This window comes from Phodopus roborovskii, unplaced genomic scaffold, assembly GCF_943737965.1.
Source record: "Phodopus roborovskii unplaced genomic scaffold, PHOROB, whole genome shotgun sequence".
Taxonomy (NCBI): domain Eukaryota; kingdom Metazoa; phylum Chordata; class Mammalia; order Rodentia; family Cricetidae; genus Phodopus; species Phodopus roborovskii.
In genome coordinates, this window is record NW_026126416.1 from 21,149,427 (window position 1) to 21,167,381 (window position 17,955).

General features: G+C 41.9%; 1 protein-coding gene across 1 annotated transcript in view; it reads right to left on the bottom strand.

Moving 5' to 3' along the window:
• The window catches only part of Mcm8 (minichromosome maintenance 8 homologous recombination repair factor), a 52,227-nt gene that overhangs the window by 9,253 nt on the left and 25,019 nt on the right, over positions 1 to 17,955 (bottom strand). The window contains exons 17-19 of the mRNA XM_051183320.1: positions 14,145 to 14,334; positions 5,699 to 5,836; positions 760 to 889 (exon numbers count right to left, since the gene is read on the bottom strand). Of these exons, the coding sequence (XP_051039277.1) occupies positions 760 to 889; positions 5,699 to 5,836; positions 14,145 to 14,334 (458 nt within the window). The remainder of the gene's footprint in view (positions 1 to 759; positions 890 to 5,698; positions 5,837 to 14,144; positions 14,335 to 17,955) is intronic.

Here is a 17,955-nt window from a genome sequence, read left to right on the forward strand (position 1 = left end):
GAGTATTCAGTTAATGCATTATATATGTATACAGATTTGAAACTGAACAATAATGACTAATGTGGAGCCTGGAGAATCAGCTCAGCAGTTAAGAGCATTGGTTGCTCTTCCAGAAGTCTTGAGTTAAATTCCTAGCATCCGCATGGTGGCTGACAACCATCTATAATGGAATCTGATGTCCTCTGTCATGCAGGCATACATGCCAAAAGCACCATATGTATAAATAAATTTTTTTTTTAAAAAAAAAAGTCAATAGGGTAAAATTTACATATCTTTATAGTATCAGAGTTCCCTTTACGAATAAACTGTAATAGATAACCCTGGGGGCTGGAGAGATTGCTCTGCAGTTAAGAGCACCAGCTGATCTTCTAGAAGACCTGAGTTTGATTCCAGGACCCACATGGAGGCTTTACAACCATCTTTATCTTCAGTTCCAGCAAATCTGATACCCTCCTTCTGCCTTCAGGAGGCACCAGGTACCAAGTTGTATACAGATATATATGCAGACAAATACTCACACATACAATATACATAAAATAAAAATTAAAAAAAATATGACTTATGAAGATTTTTAAGTATTATGAATCAGCACTGTGAACTATTAAAAAGTTGTAAAGAAACTGTTTCCACTAGTCTAACAAGGACACAAATTCTACAATAAACAGTGTGACAGTTTAAAAAGTATTTCCCTCAAGAGAAGGCCTAAGCTCACTACCATTGTTGGTCCCTGTTATTTAAAGTACACACAAGTGTTCTTACCTGGAATAAGATCTGCATAGGTCAAGCTAACATATAAGATGCTGATAAGAACTTTATCAGCAAGTGGATCAAGAGCACTTCCCAAAGCTGATTTTTGATTGGCCCAGTTTCGAGCAATAAATCCATCCAACTGAAAATAGAAGTGTTTTTTAAATAAACATCACATAGGAACAGAGTAGATAATTTGAAGCTTAAGAGACACCAGAAAAACTATGCTTTCAGAAAATGTCAGCAAAATCTTGTTTCTTATCCCCAAACATTCTTACTTCTTTAGCTTTTAAAATAGCAATTATCTAAGCAAAGTTCATGTTTATAGTACTCTTCTTTCTCCTCCAAGGGGTCCCACGTGGGATGAATACAAACATAGATATAGAAATAGAGCCCCACAAAACTCACAGAAAGTGTGACTGACAGAGCAGGGCCTAGGAGTCTATTGTTTTGAGTCAAAATGGCTGCTGTTGTCTATAAGGCCTACTTTTAAATTGTGAAGCACTAGCTTTCACATTCTGATCTTATGTGACTCTTGTGGGGTCTGTTTTTAATTTATGTATATATATGACTGTAAGCCGTGTGTCTGTGTGTGTCTGTGTGTGTGTGTGCACGCGCGTGCGCGCACGTGCGTGTGTATCCGTCCCTGCAGAGGCCAGAAGAGACTATCCCATCCTCTGGAACTGCAGTTATAGGCAGCTGGGAGCTGTCTGATGTGGGTACTGAGACTCAAACTCAGGTCTTCTGCAAGAGCAGGAAGCACTCTATAGCTAAGCCATCACTCTATCTCTTATCTAACTCAAATTTAAATTTTATTCAGAGAGCTGGGGTGTATTTCAATGAAAAGAGTACATGACTAACTTCTATGAGGTTGTTGGTTGGATGACCTGCACCACAAATCACACAGAAGGTAATAATTATGCACCATCATATGCACATAATATATACATATAGTGCTCAGTAGCACTATTAATTCAATAATTCAACATTCTGTGTTTGTAATACCTATATTTGAATGAAAATCCTCTGTACATACCATAGGTAAAAAGCTAATTACTTTTTTTTTTTGACTTTTCAAAACAGGGTTTCATTGTGTAGTCGTGGCTGTCCTAGAACTCACAGAGGTCTACCTGTCTCCTGAATGCTGGGATTAAAGGAGTACAATGCCACACCCAGAAAATTAATTCTTTATTATTTATGATTAGAAACATTTTAAAGCACACTAGGTTGCCAAGCTTTTTTTTTTTTTTTTTTTTTTTTTTTAACCATAAAAACTGAATCCCTAGCCTATCTTGAGAGGGGTAAGACTTGGTCACTAGGGCCACTAAAAGGATCAAATCCAGGTGCTGCCTAGTCACATGACAATAGGCAAAATGTCTGCCTTGTTTATCCTAGGTTCCACTCTATAGCACTTTATGCTTCAACAAATGTTTCAAATCACTACTCTTGTTTCTAAGAAAATGATAAAACTATGTGCAATTTCAGCATGGTGCCTTTTAAAGACAAGTCCCCCATGTTGCAAGTACTCCAGTAAGTTAAAGGAGAAGACATACCCAGGAATGGTTAAGCAGTTGGTCTAGGCCTGAGGACATGGCTCAGGGCAGAACACTGACCTGATATACAAAGCCAGGGCATGATCCCCTAGCACAACAAAACAAAATCCACCAGCAACAACACAGACACAACAGCAGAACAGACTGCTTCAGGTCCTTGCTCTGCACTCCCTCCTTGCATGACCTTGAACAAGGCTTCTGACCTGGCTTTCTTCCTGCTTAGAATAGGTAACATCCACCTACCTCAAAGCTTTGGCTGCCTTCAGCACATAATATGATTAATACTTGGTCAGTTTCTTAGCAAGTCCTCAAAAAAGCAGTCACTAACTACTCCAATCACAACTATGTCAGCTTTCTTCTTCTTCCATGCCCTTTTCCTCTCTCCTCACCCTGCAATTTTTTTCAATTTTATTTACTTACTCACTTACTTATTCATTCATTTGTTTGTTTGATTTATTTACTCACTTAGTCATTTGTTTGTTTGTTTTGAGGGGGGCTCCCTGACTTGGCAGGCAGGAACCTACTATGTAGACCTGACTGGTCCAGAACTTGCAGCCATCTGCCTGCCTTTGGTGCTGGGATTAGAGGTCTGCACCACCATGCCCAGCTATTTTTCTTATGTGGATTACAGGTAATGTTGACTAACAGTGTCTACAATGGGGAGCTAAGGCCTTCAAGGTCCAGCTTTTGATACAGTTTCTCTTCTTCACTGCTCACTTTTCACCATCATCCCTCCTGTATTCACTATTCCTCTAACTCACTATTCCTCTGAAACAAATACAACTCCTTTCACTGCACTTCATTCCTCCCACAAATCCATTACCATTAATTTCAGGCCTCTATGCAAGTGGTTATAAACACTGCTCCCAAAGCTACAGAAATGTCCTGACTGATCTCATGAATTCAAGCCATGGCTTTCTGTAGATACTCAACACCCGGCTATATCTACCAACAGTTTTATCTTCTCTTATGCCTTTACCCTTGACCTACTTTGTTGCTACTAAATGTTCTCATCCTCACCCATGGCCATGTCTATACTTTCCTAGAACAGTAAGACAACCAGTACTTCCCTTTGTTGCTCCCAATACACAGCCCAGCTGCATTCATCCCATACCTCGTTTTATTACTCAGCTAATATAAAGTATTCCTCAGCAACCTGTCTTTAAAACAACCCTCCCTTGACCCTTTCTGTTCCCCTACAAAGCAATGTTTCCTTAAAAGCAGTGCCAGTCATTACTACCCTCATTTGTTTACCACTGAGGTCAATCACCCTCACACCTCTGGGAAGTTCTCCTGTAGATCACCAATGTACTCTGCATTTTCAGATCAGGTGCGCTCAATACAATAGCAGCAAGTTGTCACTTACTCTCTAGAACATACACTGCCCAACCTTCCCTTCTTGTTGTCCCTAACGTCCCTGCCAAGCTTCTGTTCCTTTACTTATTGACTGCTTCTGCTTCCCACTTACTTTATTTACCTCACTTAGATATTTCCTCTGATCAGCCAGCTCCCAATCTGTCGTCTGCTTTACCACACATTACCACATTCAACTCGAAGCAACAGGTATCAGCTTGGTGTTTTCCCCTAAACCCTGTCCTGTCTCAAGTGTTCCCCACACCTAGTGTTATCACCATGTACCTGATTTTGAAGACAGGGATGGGGTATGTGTAAGGGGGGGGGTGTCTTGATGACCCTGTTTTACTTCCATCCAACCTATCCAGTATATCAACAAAACAACTCAATACTTTGTTCAGAACATTATCCAAACCCATCCATTTCTAACTCCAAACTCCAACTCAGTCAAAGCTACTTCCTCCCTCACCAGCTGTTTGGCTTCCAACTCTGCTAGCCTAGAGCCTACTGCCCACACCATCAGATCCTGCCATTCCCCTGCTTAAAAAACAGTGAGTGAGGAGGCATTCAACTCCCCATGGAAAAACTGCACAATACGGTACCAGTTAATTCTGGTTTCTAGACACATGTTATACTTGGTAATGGGATGTCTCTCTTATTCAACAAGGCCATTTCATATGGCAGTTGATCCCCTATGCCACAAAACCCTCACAAATTAACAAATATAAAAGGTAAATCCAATGTCTGAAAAACACCGTAAAAAAACCCAACTCTACTATCTAAAATATTTCATTATCAGTCTAATGTTCTAGGACAGATTTTCAGGCCACAACAACAATGAGCGAAGAGACCTTCAGGTTTCAGAGGGACAAACAGGCACTGAAGAAAGGGGAAGAGATGACGAGAATGGGGACAGAGGGTGACAAGGGAGAACTAACATCTGTGAAAGAAAGGCAAGAGCTCATGTGAAAGGTTCTATCTGATGTACACCGTAACAATGCAAATGCTCATCTTTGTCTACCTTCAAAGCTTTCAGTTGATTATATTGCTACTGTTACTAGGCAAGTACTATTTCTGAACCATAGAAGGAAAAACAAAAAACCATTTTTTAAAAATGCTGTACAAATTTTACTTTTGGGAAATCAGTTTTCTACTCTCATGCATAAATATTGAGCAAAATGTTAAAAAAAAAAAAACCCAACAGGTTTGAAGTCATACAATTATCTTCTATTCAAACACATTTCCCAGCCTTTTATGTATGAGAAAAAACTGCTTCCATTTCACCATGCTTACTCTGCCCTGATCTCGCTTCCCCTCTGTCCTCTGCTTCTCTCAACTGTGTTTGTAGGTACAGAATTTTATAAGCCATTCCAAATCCTCTCTCTGTGAAAAGGTAGATGATAAATAGTCATGTATGACAGCTGTGGCTAGTCAGCAAAAGCAATAGAGCTTTCTACCATAAAACTGTTTTCCCAGTTGGAATTTGACATCCTACTCCCCAAACTGACAAGAATGATATCAAAGAATTCCTCTCCTTGTTCATGCGCTGAGGAAGTGGGAAAAAGAATGCCCAATTCCCATCTTACACCAAGGCTTCCAATGCCCGGCAGTAGCAGGTGTGCAGTCGAATGACAGCCTCCAAGCAGAACTCCGGCCTGCAGCAGCTCCCAGACCACATCCTCCTCCACTTTCCCTGCAGATCAGGCTCTTTGCTTCACACAAGAGTTCCAGACCTTCTCTTTATTCTACCTTTACAGCAAACACTCAGCTCTTGAACACTTCTATGGGTGTTTCTTTTTTGGAAGAAGTTAAAAACAGGGTAGGGTAGGGTAGGGTAAAGATTACCCTCTCCTATGGCTTTCCAGGACCTTTACACTCATAGATCTTTGAAATATTTTCTAGATCTACTAAAAGACAAGTCCTTCCACAAAGTACTAGGTCACACATGCTGAGGACATCCTTCAAGAAAAGCTAAGGCTGTGCTCCAGGGCAGTTATAGTGTAGGATTTGAAAGGGGGTGAAAAGCAAACATATTCATAACTTACCAAATCCGTTAGCCCAGCTAAAGCAAAAACACCTAGCGCAACATTAAAATCTTCTTCAAGAATCAGATAGCCCAACACTGGGGCCAAGCCAATTCTCGTCATCGACAACATATTTGGGATTGTCCATGGATTTTCATACTGAAAAACAAAGACAGCACAATTTTAATAAAATACTACAAATTCTACTTTAAAATAAAATGAAGAGTTCTGCAAATCTTTCCAAAGCCATGGAGATGTTGAGAGACTTTCTCCTCCCTCAAGTAAAAAACTGGGGGTGTTCACAGCTCCTACTTGGAGCCAAGCTGTTAGAAACTGGCACTGACAAAAGAACTCCTTGGCAGCTACCCTGAAGGACAACCCTTCTTTAGCAAACAGAAAATTCATGAGAGCACTTCAACTTTAAAACTCTTCAGCATAGCAAACACCCTGCACCACATGGTACAGAATAGCCAGAAAATGTCTGTCCCTAGAGCCTGTACTGTTTTCTCATTAGAACTGTTTTCTCATTAGTCTGGAAAGCGGATTCATATTCATCTCACTGGACTTTGTCTTCAAGAACCATTTTAACATTTTTTTAAAAACAGTAAATCAGTAACCAATTTGCTTGAACCTTAACCTTTATAGAAAGAAGGGGGGGAAGGCTGGTGAGCTCAGCAGATGTAGATACAGGCAGTGGGAAGAGAGCAGACACTCAGGGAAGTTGCCCCGTCTCTGCATGTTCATAGTAAGTATGTGTGCATGCACCAAAGGGAAAAGGGGGCAATGTTCATTTCTCAAGGTATCATAAAAATCTCATGAGCCACCTTCCTCATAAGAAAAGACATTTATTTTATAGATAGAATCCAAAAGAAAGTATACCTGTGTAGACAGATTATAGGGTGGTTGCTGGAGTCAGGAGACAGAATACTGACACTGAAATTTTTAACTTCAAATTCTACACCAAATCAGAAACAATACAGCCCTCTACTCTGGAATCTTCTATTCAATGTAGGACTACACTAAAAAAATGTATGAAAACAAGCTCATTTACACCGAGATATCAATGTTTACTGTCAGGCTAGTGAGACAGATCAGGCACGATGTCCTGATCTTTATACATGTTAAGAGGGACAAGCCTGCTGACCACACTGTGGCAACACTGATCCAATATCACAGCAATTCACGAAAGGCTGGAAAGAGAAAGGTGGCCCGTGATTGAGGAGATGTGATACAAAGCAAAGGCCAGGAATGAAGAGCTCCAAAGTTAGTCTGACATACCCATGGGGCAAGACTACGTGGGGAGCTGCAAGCAGCCTCCTCATTTCACATGGCAAAACACACTACAACTGGATTGGACCAGTGAAGGGTTCGAGCCCTAATAACAACAACAAAAAAGTTCACTAGTAGCTAGTTATGACATCTGTGAAAGTCAACACTGGGAAAGCTTAATCTCAGATTACCCAACCAGATAACCTGTGGCATACTCGGCCAACTGTGCCGGGAAGGGCTTCAGCCAGGTTGAGGGCCACTTCAAAGCATCCAGCGTTCAAGCTCCGACAGGCTTTAGAGCTATTCCTGAAGTTGAGACCCCTGCCGGGGTGTGGCCACCTCAGCCCATGCTGTGTAACTGATGAAAGCAAGCAGTACAGTGGCCTCTGAAGACCTAACAATTGAAGATGTAATAATTGCACGAGCTTTGCTAACATGACATCAAAAGCTATGCCACACACATGCTCTGGTGACTCCTGCCCGCGAAGTTATTTTAGCAGGTAAGGTGGACAAACACCTCTTCCTTTTGTTACCTCAGGAATACTCTTTAGTTTTCTATGACACAAAGTTGGAAGACCTTCCCATTACAAGCTAAACTAAGTGACTACCCTCCCTATTACTGTATAGGATCATCAAAGGCCAAAGAATTATGAACCAAATCCGCACGAGCAAACAGGAGGGCCGTTCTTAAGATGCCTTCGAACTTACCATACACTCAAGATTCACTTCAAAAGAGTAAAAATGGATTTTTAGCCAGACGAGCAATGGCTACTCTTACCGATGCGGCATGCAGACACACCTTCCAGCAAAGGGTGTAGACAGAAGGGGATTAGCGTGGGCTCTAATTTGGTCAGAGAGCGTACCCGGCTGGGGCCCCCCGAAGTTCTCGGCGACCGAACGCCCCACCTGCCCGTAACTTCCCAGAACACCGGGTGAGTGTCGCGACAGAGCGCCGAGCCCGTCACCTGCGTCCCGGCGCACGGCCGACCCTCGTACGTACCGAGCTGGCGGCGCTGGCCGGGACCCACCGGGCGCCGGGGGCCTGCGCGCTAGCGCCTCCTCCGGCCGCAGGCTCGGGGGCCGCCGCCTTCCCCGCGCCCGAGCAGTGGGTCCGCGGGCCGGCGCCGGGCAGCCGCAAGGCGAACGCCGCCGGGCGCAGCCGCCAGCGCTCGGCCAGGCAGCCCAGGCAGCAGGCCGCGGGCGGCAGCGGGGCTCTGCGGGAGCCGCCCCTGTCGAGCCGCGCCCCCGGCGGGCGGAGGGCCACGCGAAGGGGCCCCCACGCGCAGCGCGCCACGCGCCAAGCCAGCATGGCCTCGCGGCAGCCGCAAACTCCAAACGTCGAGAAGTCAGCAGCCCCGGGCGCCCGCCGCCTGCTTCTCCACAGAAAGCCAGCAATGCCGAAGCCGCAAGGATGTCTCCATACTAATTTCCACACTCCAGACGTCGCGTTTATACAGGTGGCCCGGAACCGTCAAGGAAGCCGCCTTCACGACACTTTCACGACACCCAGCAGCTCGGGTCCCCAGCGCCCCCTGACGGCAGTCGCAAGCGCGTGTGGCTAAGGCCCGCGTGCTCGTGGGCAGTTCGCCTGCAGGCTAAGCAGAATGACAGGGAAGGAAGGCCATGAGCGAGTGCTACGTGGCCAAAGGAAGCCAGTCATCTGAGGTCCCTAGCCCGAAACCGTCTGGTGCCACGTGGCCTGCAGGCGTGGGTGACACTCTATGACCACTAGAGGAGTTTTAAAGTATTAGTGTTGGAATGAAAGTATTAAGTACTTACCCTGCTTTTTGAACACTACATACATTATGGATAGGTCCAAAGAAGCAATGAAAAATGTCAGTCATAGCAATCACTATTTACTTGGAAAAAGTGTTTACTGTATAAACTATTGTGCATTTAATCCTATTAACAACTCTAACATAGGTTCTTGTTGCTTTTTCTTTTGTAAATTTGGAAATCGGTGTACAGAAGAAACTTGTTTTTTTATATAGTTTTAAAGTTTCATTATTTTTATTTTATGTGCTTTGGTGTTTTGCCTGCATGTATGTCTGGGTGAGGGTGTCAGATCCCCTGGAACTGGAGTTACAGTTAAGAGCTGCTATGAGGGTGCTGGGAATTGAACCCAGGTCCTCTAGAAGAGTAGTCAGGGTTACTAACCACTGAGTCATTTCTCCAGCCCCAGAAACTTTATTCTTAGGAAATCCAGACTAGTAGCAAACCAGTTCACTGTTCTAACAATGAACTTGTTGTTATAAATTACACATTACAGGCACGTTGGCTTCCTAACATTACAAACATGTTCCTACCCAGGTCCTTCCCAGGCAAGGGTGATACCAGTAGAAGGGCACCCTGTCAAACCCAGAGCAGACAGTTTTGCAGTCTTTCCACTATCCTTCAGTCCAGCCTGTGAAAGCATACAATCATCTTAAAGTTCTTCTTAAAGCTCAGATTATAGATTTGAGGAGCATATTATCAAGATCATCATCATCATTATTATTGACAGGATCTTTTTTGTGTGGCCCTGAGTAGCCTGGAACTTGCTTTGTAGACCAGGTTGGACTTGCACTCACGGATTTGCCTGACTTTGCCTCCCAAGTGATGGGATTAAAGATGTGTACTACTATGGCCAGTTATCTTTAACTTTTTTGTTTGTTTTTGTTTTTGGAGACAGGGTTTCTCTGTATTGCTCTGGAACCTGTCCTTGAACTAGCTCTGTAGATCAGGCTGGCCTCAAACTCACAGAGATCTGCCTGCCTCTGCCTCCAGAGTGCTGGGATTAAAGGCGTGTGCCACCAACACCCAGCTATCTTTAACTTTTTAGAGAAAAATCTAGAAACCAGAGAAATGGCTCAGTAGTTAAGATTACTAGTTGCTCTACAGAAGACCTAGGTTAAGACCCAGGTTAGATTCCTAGCACCCACATGATGGTTCTCAATCTAACTCTAGTTCCAGGGGATCTAATGCCCTCTTCTGTCCTCCATGGGAACCAGACACACACATGGTGCAGACATATAGTCAGGTAAAACATTGAAAATCAAGAAAATGTTTAAAAATCTATACATGTTAAAAAGAAAAAAAAATCCATACATATTGAAAGAAAATCTAAAAATGGTTTAACAATGTTAAGACTTTAAACTACCACTAGAACCATGCATCTGTTTCTCAGAAATTTTGGACAATCCTAGTTAAGACCTGGGCAGAAGGAAGGAAAGCAGAGACCAGAACCTTTAGTAGTGAGACGGACAGACAGTAGGAGGCAAGCAGGAAACAAAACACATGGGGTTTGGGCTGGAGGGTTCATAATTTCTTTGGAGTTAAAAAGTTCTGTAAGAACAAGAACAGAACACTTCCCCTACCTTTGAGAGGCCTCTGCACACCTCATGGGACCTAATTTGTTGGATGACTTGTCATTTCTCTTTATTAAGATGTTTTTCTTGTTCAACTCGGATCTTGATTAACTTAGACGGTATCCATAGTTGTGATGTTCTACTCTTTACTCTCTGGGCTTTTAAGGGGGACCATCACCCTGCTTCCAATTAAACCACACAGAGGTTTATTCTGACTTATGAGTGCCTGGCTTGTTTCTAGCCAGCTTTCCTTGTCTTCTATTACCCTGACCTTTTGCCTTTGGGCTCTTCCGTTTCATCTGTCTTGCTTTCACTCTTACTTCATGGCTGGGTGGCTGACCCTCTACTGTCCTCATCATTCTCTCACTGCTTCTTCCTTTCTTCCAGATTGCTCCTTCTGTTTATCCTCTCTGCCTGCCAGCCCCCCTATCCTTGTTCCTGCCTCACTATTGGCTGTTTAGCTCTTTATTAGGACCACCAGGTGTTTTAGACAGGCAAAGAATCACAGCCTCACAGAGTTAAACAAATGCAACATAAACAAAAGTAACACACCTTACAATAACCCTAACTTTAACTATTTGTTTATTCATTTGATTTTTCAAGATAGGGTTTCTCTGTGTAGCCCTGACTGTCCTGGAACTCACTACATAGACCCGGCTGGCCTCAAACTCAAGATACCCACCTGACTCTGCCTCCTAAGTGCTGTTTGTTTGGGCCTGTGACAACAGATACCAAATAAAGAAATACAGAAATATAAGAAAGCATTCAGCAGTTTCTCCTCATAATTAGGCTTCCTCGATGTAACGGTCTGATAGGCTCATCTTTGATCTTTCAATAGTTATGCATTTCATCTTCCTCTTTCATGAAAAGCTACTATGCATTGACTTTTCTGAAATAGGCCTTTAGTTCTAATAACAGATTATCAGCTCTTCTTGTCCTTCAACATTTCAGGCTTGGCAAGATGGTGCTCACCTTTAATCCCTGCACTCAGGAGGAAGAGGCAGGCAGCTCTGAGTTCTGAGCCAGCCTGGTTTACAAAGCGAGTTCCAGGACAGCCAGGGCTACACAGAGAAACCCTGCATTAAAAAACAAAAACAAAACAAAACCAAAAAATGACAACTGATTAGATGGCTCAACTGATGGAGGTGCTTGCAGCTAAGTCTGACTTCAATTCTCAGGACTACACAGGAACTCTCCCGCCCAAGCCCAAGAAATAAACATAGAGGAAAAAAAACTCATTTAAAGGCAGACACGGTATTAAGCTATATATACAGATCAGTGCCCCTAGGTTCAATTCACTACATTACTATATTTATACTAACATCTACCATTTGCTTTCTAAAGTCAGGGTTTAGTATTTTTATGGTCTTCACCTTTCCTAAAATGGTGTTCTGAGATGAGTATTCATGAACTGGAGCTCACTAGTTCAGGCTGACCAGTGAGCTTCAGGTATCTGCCTCTGTCCTACCCCACCCAGTGCTAGGGTTACGAATCCTCTTGGCTTTCTGAGTTTAGGTCCTTATGTTTGCATGTCAAGCTTCACCAACTGAGCCATTAATCTAACCCAGTTTGGGGTACATTTAGTTGTTGTGGAATATTCCTTTGTACAATGAAGATATGTCATTATGATTGGCTTTTTAAAAAAGCTACGTGGCCAATAGCAAGGCAGAATTTTTCAGGGCAGAGAGAATGCTGGGAAGAAGGTGGAGTTGCAAGGAGACGCAGAACGAGCAGGATGGGTTCTATGGAGATGAGGTAATAAAGCCTCGAGGCAGAAAGTAAATTAACAGAAATGGGTTAAGTTGTAAGGATAGAAACAAGACTAAGCTATCAGATGGTGGCACACACACCTTTAATCCCAGCACTGAGGAGGCAGAGAAAGGCCAATCTCTGAGTTCCAGGTCAGCAAGGACTATTTCACAGAGAAACTATCTGGAAAAAAATAAAAACAAAAAACAAGATTAAGCTACTGGCCAAGCTTTCATAATAAGTCTCCATGTCATTTATTTGGCAGCTGGCTGGTAGGACAGAAAAATCTACATTTTTTTCAATTTTTCATCCATCCAGTTTCCTGGAAGTTTATTTTCAACCGGTGGCTCACAATGCCTGAGCGCTTACGTGCTAAAGTGTGTTACTACAGATATGAAGGTGTTTTAGCTAGAGGTCCAGTTCCACCTGAAGCCTCTCATAAACATGGTGAATTCTGATCTTATGGGTCTTAGCACCTTGAAGCAGACCTCAGGAAACTCTCCAGCATGTAATCCAGCTTTTCAAACCAACGTTTCTTGATATGCTTTCTCTTCTGAACTCAGCACCAGGAGGGTGATGGACACTGTCCTTTGCTGCCTCCGTCTTTTGCAGAAGTTCCCAGTACAGAAGAGCATCTGTGTGGCACACAGGTGGGAGTGTTTAGCCACCATGGTCAGTAGGCTAGTTTCACAAACTACTCCCGGGAGACTATTGTTTTGTTTTATTTAGTCATCAGCCTCCATATAGTTCTGTAGACAAGTGTTATCCAGAAAGGACTTCTGCTTATGTCAACAAATTTTTACTACTCCAAATGAGAAGCCAAGTCAGACCTACCACCCATAACCATAAAGGTTAGAAACAATAGCTTGTATTTGTGACCTACATATTTTATGAAATTCAAAGTTTAATGTTGCAAATAAAGTTTCATCAGAACATACTTATTTGTTTATGTATTATCTGAATGCCTGATAGACACCTGATATATAAAACTAAGAAACACATAAAAATATTACAGGAAAAAGTATAAATAATGCTTATGTTATTAGATAAAATAATATAAACAATTTAATTTTAACCTTCTGGATAAATTATGGATTACTAATGTACAATTTCACCACTTCTTAGCTGACTATGCTAACACTTTTTTTCTAAGAGTTTTGTGTCATGTTTCAGAACCTATTTCAGTTTTGGTAATTAAGATGCTTGAGCTATTAAACCACTAGTGGTTCTGACATGGTGACTCTGTTACATAGTCTGAAGTTGGTAAATTTTTGGGCCTTTTTTTAAGAGGTAACCCTGGTCATTCAGTGATCCGATGAAGTTTTCAAAGTCGGCAACCTAGAAGCAAACATCCAGAGTTAGCCCATTCAGTACCATCCATCTCTACACAGAGACACCCAACAAGTTACCCAGGCAAATAAAATAGTATGTGCTTCTTACAGCACTCCAAAAAGCAAAGAATCCTTTGTCTTAAACAAAAACCCAACTTAGAAATTTCATGACCTTACACCTAAACTTCCATTAGAACTCTGAAGTAAGAGCAGGTGGGATCACATCAGTTCAACAGATGAGAAATCAGAGTCATCCCTATGACCAGCATAGGACAGTTAGGAAAAGATGGAGCCCAAGTCTTCCTAGAAAAGCCCCTCTATCAAAATGACAAAAACCTTTGAGAAGAAGTAACAAAGAATCTTAAAAAGTGGTTTTAGCCAGGCAGTGGTGGTACAGGCCTTTAGTCCCAGCACTCGGGAGGCAGAGGCAATTGGATTTCTGTGAGTTTGAGACCAGCCCAGTCTACAAGAGCTAGTTCCAGGACAGCCTCCAAAGCCACAGAGAAACCCTGTTTTGAAAAACCAAAATAAATAAATAAATGAAACAAAAATAAAAAGTGGTTTTGTTTGCCAGGTATGGTTTCGCTCACCATTAATCCCAGTACTTGGGAGGCAAAGGCAGGTGGATCTCTTGAGTTCAAGGCTAGCCTAGTCTACAGAGTTCCAGGACTACCCAGAGAAACTGTCTTGAAAGACAGTGTGGTTTTCTTCTATTAATAGCAACCCTCTGAAATTATTATAAAAAACTGTTAAGTATTTAGTTTATCATACCTGAATGTTTACTTCTTTGGCAATCTGACGAAGTTGATGAAATTGAAATATATTATTATAAGTTCTTTCAGCAATGCTGTTGAGAGCAGAAATAAATCTTTTTGCTGTTGACCTGTTGCTCATTCCAGAGCCGTGCTGGGATCGCTCAAAATCCAGGTTCCCAAACTCATCTGAGTAAGTTCCTAGCATGCTTCAATGGAGAAGAAAGGATTATCTCATGTAGCATGGCTACAGACATTTTTGGACTGGGCTCCAAGTTATAACAGAAGTTGGGAATGGCTGAGAGACTTACTCAGCTACTTTGGAATGCAATATGACATAAATTGACATAAAAATACTTTGAACACAATTACTGCAATCCCAGTACTCAGGAGCTAAGGCATAGAACTTTGAGTTTAAAGACAGCCTGAAATACATAACAAGTACCAGGCTATGGAAGGCGATCCTATCCCAAAAAAACCAAAACAAATTTGAAAACATGAAATGCAAAATCGTAGAGCTGAAAAAAATTACAAATACTAAAAACATTCTGATTAATAAAAGTAAAATTTCTGAACACAATATTTTCAGCTTTCCCAGGTAAACATATCATTAACTACCACAGCATCTTTAAAGAAAAGATGTTTAATTCTAAGGGAGCTAGAGAAATGGTTACAATAACAGGCTGCTCTTGCAGAGGACCCAGGTCTAACTCCATGGCATTTCATTCTTCTGTCCTCTGAAGGCACTGTGCATATGGTGCAGAGATATGTGCAGGTAAAACACCCATATCTGCTGTGGAACAGTCTTTGTATACTGCAAATACGTATTGCTTTCACTAGCTAATAGAAGAGCTGACTGGCCAATAGCTGGACAAGAAGCCAATAGGTGGAACTTGCAGACAAAAAAAGAGCAGAGCACAAAGAAGCAAGAGAGAAGTCTCAATAGTCTCGAGAAGACACAGAGAAATAAGAGGAAATTGTTGTGCTGAAAAAAGTTAACACCACATGGCAGAGAGTAGATAAGAACTAGTTAGCAAAAAGCCTGAGCTATTGGCTGAGCATTTATAAATAATAAGTCTCTGTGTGGTTATTCGGGAACTGGCTGGTGGAACAGAAAAGTCTGACTACAAATACCCATAAAAAAAAAAATCTTAAAAATAAATACTGCATACTCGTGCTGGACTTGCAGTGATGACAGACACTAACTTCATTTCTCTTGTTTTCTCTTTCTTACAGTATCACCAAAAACACACCCATTAAAGATATTATTAACCACCCTGCAATCCAGCTCTATTGCTGATTCATGTGTACAATGGGATGCATAAAATCCCATCGCCAGTTTAACAGTTGAAGCTTTGTATCCAGTAATTATCAAGTATGCATTGGTCACCTGTTAGGAAGTGGACTCAGGGTGGTAAACAAATCTCATCACTGTTCCTTCTTAAGAAATCCTTAGGAATGGTCTTGAAAGGTCATAATCTGTTCCTTGAATAGATAAGAAACTGGATAAACAGTAATGTGCATCTATCAAGTAAGACAGGAGCACATGACAGAACAGTACACATTGTTTACTACCTTCAGCCTTAATCTAGCAGAATTATGTAATAAATTAATGTTCCTTTATTGTCAGAATTGCTTTGGTAATTATACTTATTTGCCACAGGCATCCTCCTAGGACCACATGCCTTGGTAATTATCCTTATTCCAATTTATAGATGAACACAATTTGGGCAAGTAAGGCTAAATTACTTTCCAGAAGTTACACTACTAGTGAGTGACACCTGGGATTTTAACCCATACTTCCTTGCTTCCATTTGAAAAAAAGATACTTAAAACTTTTGACATACTCTCCTAAAGTGGAAAAGCTCACAGCAACCTAGTATCAGCAGGCAGTTCTACTCTTTCTAGAATATTTTCATTTGTGTAAGAATACTCACATAAACTATTTACCAAATAAAACCATTCACTTTTCAAAATATTTCCAAATATGTATTATGCTAACTCAGATGAACTATGTCATGATTCAGATTTTTCTTGCTCAGGCTTCTGCTTCCCACCATTAATGGTGGTTTCAATGAAACAGAAGAGATAGGAACTATAAAAGGGCAAACTTTTTAAAAGAGTATATTTTAATTAATGAATTAACAAAGCCACGAGTGTGGGCCCTAGAACTGGTAAACATGGTAAGGCCCTTGCTCTCATAGATTAAGAAAGCACGGTAGTCTAACACATCTGAACTTGATGTGTTTAGCTGGCTCTCAATCTCTGATAATGCTAGGTAATCCTAACCATTTGATCAAAAGCAGGGGGCAAGCTGCAGGTTATTGCTCAAGCCTTTGGGAGCCACAGGGTGCCATTCTACCCATAAGCAGAGGAAGAAGCCACAGCGAGGCCAGAACCATAGGCCAGAACCATAGTGAATAATAAGCAAAACAAGGTGAAGCCTCCCTACTGGGAAGGGAGAAGTGATCAGCACCACACTCCTGAACAATCACAAGGTCAACATGAGTGCTAGACCCTAAAATGTCTTTGTGACTTCTGATCTGTGTCACAGTACTTTTTTGTGAGGACCGACAGGTCACAAATATCAACATGGAGACATTAATTTTGAAAGTTGGCCATTCGCTTAAGCTTATCCCACTAGATCTTATAACTTAAAATAACCTGTTTTTATTAATCTATGTTCCTCCCAGTAACTCGGTTATCCCTACTCTGTACCTTGTGTCCATTCTCTTCAGTGTTTCTGGCATAATCGGCATGCCTAGATTCCTCCTCCTCTTCCTCTCTCTCCCTGGAAATCCTGCCTATCTTCCCGTCTAGCTATTGGCCATTCAGCTCTTTATTACACTAATCACAGCAGTACATCTTCACAGTGTACAAATATCCCACAACAGATCTGATTTCAGTTTATGGCAGGTGTCAGAAGGGAGTCAGAAGGGGGTCTATGTAGCCTTTAACATCATCAAATCTGGAGAACTCTGCCAACATGCACTAAAATTAACACACTATTATTGTGTGTACACAAGCCATAGCACAAGAATAGAAGTCAACTTTGGGGAGTTGGTCATCTCCTTCCACATTTATGTTGCTTCCAGGAGTAAAATCATCCAATTTATATGCCAAGTCTTTTTACTGCACTGAGCCACCTAGTGGCCCATGGGATAACTTGCCATGGCAGCCTCAAGTTGGACTGTAAAACCCTTGTTCTTCACTACATTGAACTGTTATTCAGGGTCAGAGACAAAGTGGTAAAGCACCCTGGTTCTGGCATGAACCAATTCAGTTCTATACAATTTACTTTTGAAGAAATAGAAATTACCCACCAAGAACACCAAAAGGAAGGAAAGACGGAAGAAGAGGGGGTGGGTAAGGAGGGAGTGAGGATGGGGAAAGGGAGGTGAGGGAAAAAAAAGGGAAAGGGAAAAGATCATTCCTACCAAAATTAAGGGGCCAGCAAGATGACTGAGCAGGTAAAGGCTGATGGGAGATGTCATTCTATGTTTCTCTCACTGGTTAATGAATAAAGCACTGTTGGCCAATAGGAAAGCAAGATAGGCGGGACTAGGAGACAAGGAGGATTCGAGGAAGTAGTAGGGAGGAGTCACAATGTAGAGACTGGAGAGAGCAGACGCCAGCCCCACTCTCCAGTAAGATGAGACCATGTGGAAACACTTAGATTAACAGAAATGGGTTAATAATTAAGACAGAGCTAGCCGATAAGAAATAAGTAACAAGCCAACACTATTATATCTAATACAGTGTCTCTGTGTGTTAATTGGGGCTGGTGCCACAGTGGGACCAGACCAGCAGGGAAAACCTACTCGTAACAA